The sequence below is a fragment of the Austrofundulus limnaeus genome, unplaced genomic scaffold (assembly GCF_001266775.1).
Source record: "Austrofundulus limnaeus strain Quisiro unplaced genomic scaffold, Austrofundulus_limnaeus-1.0 Scaffold120, whole genome shotgun sequence".
NCBI lineage: Eukaryota > Metazoa > Chordata > Actinopteri > Cyprinodontiformes > Rivulidae > Austrofundulus > Austrofundulus limnaeus.
The window spans coordinates 917,005-923,693 of NW_013952522.1; the positions used below are offsets into that span (position 1 = coordinate 917,005).

The following is a 6,689-nucleotide window of genomic DNA, read 5'->3' on the forward strand; positions in this document are numbered from 1 at the left end:
CGAGCAGCTGGATATGAACAGGTGAGATTTACGCAGCTCATTTACACACTTTTCCTGAAGATAGAAGAGTTTGTTGAATCTGACGTGGCATGTTCGTACGAACCCTTTGTACGAACAAAAGTAAGAGAAATTTAGGATAAGAATACGAACATGTTCTTGCATGAGGCCCACTGAATCTCCTGTGGCCATGTGGAGCTGTTTAAACACTTGCTGGTACAAAACAACACCTATTTACACAAAGCTCCTCCCTTGGGCTCAGTCTGCAGCTGAGCTCTCACCACACAGAGCACCCCTCCCTGACACAGCTCCACCATTAGCGGCAGCAATGATTAGCACCTGGTGGAACTGCACGTTTGTTGAGCTTATAATACAAACCACTTCTCAGTCCGGTCCTTTACGGATTAAAAAATGCTTTCATCGAGGAAATGTACTTTTGGATGCCAAGGACACTACCCTCTTACAACTCTTCTAGAAAGGTTGTAAACAGCATGAAGTATTGTTGTGAAAATGTGCTGAAGTGGGAGTGTTGGAAATGGTAGGAGGTTCTTAACGGGACAGAGGTTAAGTTCAAGGCGTTTAGATGGGCTATGATACAAGGTCTAATTTATGTTTGATGTATACAGCTTGTTCATAACAACTGCGACCACCTTTAAACACACATGTTGTACCTACATTGTAGAAAGGCATCTTGCTGAGCAAGGTATCCATCAGCTTGAACATGTTTCTGGCAGCAGGCTGCAGGGATGCCTGTTTCACCAGCATCTGTCTGGTTTCCTCCAACCTTCCCTGCAGGACATAGCTCACCACCTGCACACACAAAACATGTGATGACTTAGATCTCCAACTGCAGTGAGCAGAAACACAACGAGGGAAATCATCTGATACTCATGAGAGAAAAAAAATCTTATCACACCTTGCAGCAATCATTAAAAGCAGATCTAATTATAAAGCACATACCACATCCCAGTAGTCACGATGCTCAGCAGGGCTGTCACTTTGCAGCACATTACTGGCTTTCTCGTCCACATCGGCCTTGTGTAACCTCACCCAGTCCAGAAGGTGGAGCAGGAGAGAGCCGGCTGAGAACACACAAGCATCCAAGCATTGTTTTTGCAACATCCAAGACAAGTTAGATGACTTATTCTGCACTGAAATGAAATTGATCACAAAAAGCAGACTGACCAGGAGCAGCATCGATGAAAAGCACCTCACACAGATTCCAGATCAGTTCAATAGCCAAGAGAATAGACACCTGTGGCAAAACCGAGGCGACAAAGRTTAGGAAAATGGTATCAAACAGCAGGAAGAAAAGTGCAATCAGTGCTGGTGTATTTATTGCAACCTAATTTTCTAACTGTTTGTCAAAATGTACATGCCTGATTTCCGTACTGCGTGGACATCGCTGCGTCTTTTGTTGAAACTGTCCAAAAAACAAAATGATAATAAAATGTAAATAGGTATGAGAAACAATATTCTAGCTATATTTCTTAAAAAACGAACCTGCAACCTGTTGAAGCTCTTCCATACAGGCTCGAATTACTGATCTATAGTTTCTGCTGATGCTGACAAATCTGTGGAACAAGGCAGTGTGGTTTTGGAGTTAATTATACAATTATAAAATACATGTAAGTTTTATCTGTTTTTTWAAAAGACTCAGACTAGAGAAAAATATAAAACTTTTTAAAGTAGTTATACTGAGGTTTCTTGGCCTTGCTTGGGAGATCCTCTTTGATCGTCTGCAGTCCAACAAAGATGTGATGGGACTCGTTAAACAGTTTGCGTAAAATAGGGGAATATATGTCCTCGTCTTTCCTGACCATGTGAATGAATGAGCATCTTGCTCCTGTAGATCCTGAAACCCAGGTGGTTAAGAAAACAAGGGATGAGACGAAACAATAAAAACATAAAGGGCATTTATTTATTTATTTATTTAAACACATACCYGATGGTTTGTATTGAGTCTCATACACAAGGATATCACCAGGACCCCATGCAAAGCCCATGTGCTTTCCATGTCTGATTCCATGAATATTCTGCATATCAAAACCAAACCCACATATCTTTACTTTGGTGTTGGTTAAAGGTCACCCAAAATTAGAACAAATACATCTTTTAAACTGATCCATTTACAACACTTAGAACTCATCTTTTAACTACCAACTATAACTAAACAATTTAATTTACTTCCAAATATATACAAATTTACTTCTGATTGTAATGTCAGTCCATTTCTGCTGACTTAATTATGTAGTTTGTTTACACTTCACTAAAAACTTGACCTTCGATGTGTCGACCAGATTAATACATTTTCACCTAATTTTTTTCATGTATAAAACTTTTCACTTCACTTACACGTGTGCATTATTTAACTAATACACAATTAATGATTTGATTTAAAAACAAGTCCCTGATAGCTACCCTAGCTATTAGCATTGATTGAGTTTTATCGGGCGTTAGTAGGATAATATGACAAATAAATATTACTTACAGTAACTACAGGCTCAACATCAACTTCCTCCATTGGGGACTAATGTTATCAATRCAAAACAAAATGAAACTATAAACGATTCACCTGAAAACATGCAGTTAAACACATGTGAAATACGCTTCTTATTACGCGCCTCTGTCGCTCACTGGAAAACTACTACTGCGCATGCGTAGACTTTACGAGCTGCCCTTTCAGATGCCTGATTTTTCTGTCAACCACAGAAACAAATAAATCGGGAAAATAAATTGTTTTTCACAACAATGGCATACGGAGAGGGCACAATTAATTAAAAAAAAACACCAAATTCATGATTAATTAGGTTTATCTTTAAATTTTAAAATCAGGACGTGAGAATAGTTATTCTGCACCTACAGAACAGAAGCAAAGATCTGCACTGAACATCAGTCAAACTTTCATATATTATATATATAATCCACCTGGCTAGCATTATTTCGCTATTTTTAATTGTTTTTTGTTATAAACCTGTCAAAAAATAATCAGATTGAACTGTCTTCTATGACGTTTCAGCTAACGGGTCTTTTTGACTCAAATATTTTCACGTGCTTTGTTTGTTTTCTTGTTAACGTCAACCACACACCCAAATACTGAAAGCAGCTTATAATTAAAACACTTTAACGCWTTTATAATTTCAATTTGGAATCACAAATAATTGTGCACTTATTCAGCAACATAAAGTAAAAAAAACTGATTTATTTTTTAATATTGCTCAGAGTTATTTTGGTGCCATGATTTATTTTACACATAAATAGKTTTACATTTACATCCCCCTCCGGATCAGTCAGCAGCGGTGCTGGGGTGGATCTCTCCCCGGCTATGGCTGCAGCTGGGAGGGACTGAGCTGTGGGACGGGAAGGAGCCCACGGCAGCATCCGCTGCTTGTTCAAAACATGTTTTTACACCAGTCTCCTAAAGTCGCAGTGACACCAGAACAAATAGTCACCAGATGGCTCTGAAAACTCGGTAAAACTAGCGATAAAGTCGCAAAATTAGCGCCAGTTTCCTCCACCTCTCCGATATGCCAGTATAGTGCTGCCTTACTCTAGCCATGAACTGAAGTGTCAAATTATGGTTCATTACGGGATTTAGGGGATTTATTAACCATACTGACGGCAAAATGTTCGTAAGAATACAACAATTACCGTGTGTCTGGCAATGCTGACTGGTTAATATGCGCAAAAAAACCCAAAAACAAGAGAAAACATCGTGGTGCGCGTGCACGTGGAGCTGAACGCTGTGTGTAACGCGCATGCGGGACTTTCACGCCCWTGCCCAGACCGCGCTTTCGTCCCCGTGACCACTTCCAGCCAATGAATGCCGGCCGGGGTGTACGCGCATGGACACAAGGCCGCGCACGTTTGCCAAAAAAAATGTCAAAGGACACGAGTACGTGCGCGTACTCGTATTCTTTGTGTGGCAGCGTAGAGAAGCGCCAAAAGAGTGACCATGGCTGATGAAAAACCAAAGGTGAGTGCCTCCGTTGTGTTGGGATATTTTACCGGGTCTGTGACAGAGGATCTGAAAGAAGAAAAGCACAGCTTTGCTTGATGCGTTTTAACTGTTTTAAAAGTTGCGTGATACATTTCAACTATCAGCTACTTTGATAGACCGGAAGACTTGTGAACGCGCATCCGCAGGCTCGGGTTTTTTTTTTTTTTTTTTTTTTTTTTTTTTTTTTGTCTGATTAAAGACAGCCCTCCAGCCGGTGTTCGACCCCAGTGCATCATGGTCCATGTTTTTGTGTAGCTAGTGTTTGTCCGTTATAATACAGTGACATAAACTGCTGTTTATTTGTTCATCTAAAACACATTTTAACACTTTGAGCTGGTTTGTTTTTGTTGTTGATGTTTCAAGCAGTTGAAGTAAATGGAAACAGAAGTTTAGGATGCACCAGAGAAAATATTTTATTCATGGTTAAAAATCAGTAAATATGCTATCACGTTGTTGTTTGTTTTATCCTTGCATATTTATTTCTTACTTTTAATTTTAAATAAATAGTTTGATATGTAGTTATTTGTAAAAATATTCATGTCTCTTGAATTTTTTGCACCTTTTGTGACATTGGCGTTAGGGCTGCACCGATTCCAGTTTTCTGGCCGATCACCGATCTTCAAAAAGTCTGATTTGCTGGTTCCAAATTTGGCCGCTATCGATTTTTTTAAATAGCTGACACTGTCAGATGTTATAAAGTCACAATACAACTTCAATTTTCAAATGTTATTGTATTGAAATCCATCGAACAATACCATTGAATCAAGACAAACTTGTTATAACCGCTTCATTAGGTAGTGCTCACAGCAGAGCAAGCAAGGACAGTAGCTGATTTTCAGACCTTTGTGAAGGTAGAAAAGACGATCTTTTCAACTGATCTTATCTAGGATCGGCCGATCTCCCAAAATTAAGGAAATTARCACCCGTAGTTTGTAGGGCTGTGTATTGGCAAGAATTTGGCGATGCGCTCCATATCGTAACAGAGGGGTCACAATACGATATATCCCGATATTGCGATACTGTAAGCAAGGCAATATATTGCGATTTTTTTGTCCAAAAATTATATTAAATAAAAGCTTCTTACAGAAAAAAAAAGAAAAGCTAATGTTTACTTACAATGCTAATGCTACCCTTACTCTCTGGCGCTCAAGAGGTAGAGGAGCCAAATGGCTGGCTCACTGCTGCCAACTAGTGGTCAGAGGCTGAACTACAACATAAAAATGAACGGTTGGCAAGAAGACTGACATTTTAAACCTCAATAAAAAATCGATACAGGGCTTTAGAATATCGATACAGTATCGGGAAATGAAATATCACGATATTTCAGTGTATCGATATTTTCTTACACCCCTAGTAGTTTGCATACATGTCAAGTTGTACAGATTGTCCGTAAATTACAATTAATTTTTCCCTTATTTTGCAGGTATACTGCAGTATAGGGCAATCTCACTGATTTATTTTAAAACTCTCCTTCAAATTAATTTTATGTGTCAGAGCCTGTACATTAAAAGCACCCCAATAAATAAAATTAAATAACCATCCCCCAACCCGCTCTGCAGCTCAAAATAAATTCCCCACCTCTCCCCGTCCGCTTTCCTTGCTCCCCCAGGTTCTGTCTTTCCCTGTGGTAGACCTTAGCCCATAATGTGATGTCTAAGTGATGCTTAGTTTCTTTCTTTCTTTTTTTTTTTTTTTTACAAATAAATTACCTGAAAAGTGTAATATTTGTTTGAATTCAGCCCTTTTTACTCTTGATACACACTAATGCCTGGTTCACGCGGCAAGATTTTAAAATTGTCGGCTGATTTTCAACGACTAAGAGACCCCACAYATGAGGATAAAAATTAATGGCTACAACAGGTTTGGTCCTACAATGTGTGCTGTACAGCCACAAGGAAAAGACAGACATGAACAGATTTTACTCACGACCATTCAGATGTCGGACATGAAGTCACGTGAGACCTCTTGGAATCAAAAGGAAAAGAATATCTCTTAAGATTGTTGGAAGGGCAAAATTGGGCCAAAAATTGGTGCAGATATCTTGCTGTGTGAAACCAGCAAAAGATCCAGTTCAACCAGTTACTTTCAGAAATCACCTAATCCTATCTCTGTCATTGAACCTCAGTAGAAAAACAGCTGTACTGCGACTCTAGTGTTCAGTTAGCATCGTGAAGACCAACAATGTCTGAAGCTTTGAACGTCTTACACTGTTCAATCCAGAAACAGGAAAAGTTCGGCACAACTGCAAACATCACTGCACACCTTCCCGAATGCATCGTCCCCACGGCGAAGCATGGTGATGTAGGCATCATGATGTGGGCATGAGCTCTATTTTTCTCAACAGTGAGGGACAGAAAAATAAGTCAAAGTTATTGTGAGGATGGATTGAGCTAAATGCAGTGTAGTCCTGGATGGAAACCTGTAAGACAGCAAAAGATTTGAGACTGAGGTGAAGGTYCGACTTTCAGCTGAGCTATAGTGGAATGGGTTGCATCAAAACTCTTATTTTGTGTTGTTCAGTCAAAATTCCAGTTCTAGCTTGACAACACAAGGAAATGAAGAAGAGAGTTGAATATTTTTAAGGCACTGTGTAACTACATACAGCGGGTAAAATAAGTATTGAACACATCACCATTTTTCTCAGTAAATATATTACTAGAGGTGCTAATGACATGAAATTTTCACCAGATGT

At 39.2% G+C, this 6,689-nt stretch overlaps 2 protein-coding genes across 2 annotated transcripts in view; one reads left to right on the plus strand and one right to left on the minus strand.

Moving 5' to 3' along the window:
* nup85 (nucleoporin 85) overlaps nt 1–2,763 on the minus strand; it is a gene marked incomplete at its 5' end in the record, with an annotated part of 8,026 nt that extends 5,263 nt beyond the window's left edge. The window contains 8 exon segments of the mRNA XM_014014921.1: nt 673–807; nt 958–1,079; nt 1,183–1,252; nt 1,377–1,420; nt 1,501–1,571; nt 1,696–1,852; nt 1,943–2,033; nt 2,489–2,763. Coding sequence (XP_013870375.1) covers nt 673–807; nt 958–1,079; nt 1,183–1,252; nt 1,377–1,420; nt 1,501–1,571; nt 1,696–1,852; nt 1,943–2,033; nt 2,489–2,521 — 723 coding nt within the window.
* Nucleotides 2,764–3,867: 1,104 nt separating this feature from the next.
* Nucleotides 3,868–6,689, plus strand: part of LOC106522075 (small ubiquitin like modifier 2) — a 7,571-nt gene continuing 4,749 nt past the window's right edge. The window contains exon 1 of the mRNA XM_014014928.1: nt 3,868–3,973. Within this exon, the coding sequence (XP_013870382.1) occupies nt 3,953–3,973 (21 nt within the window). The 5' untranslated portion in view covers nt 3,868–3,952. The remainder of the gene's footprint in view (nt 3,974–6,689) is intronic.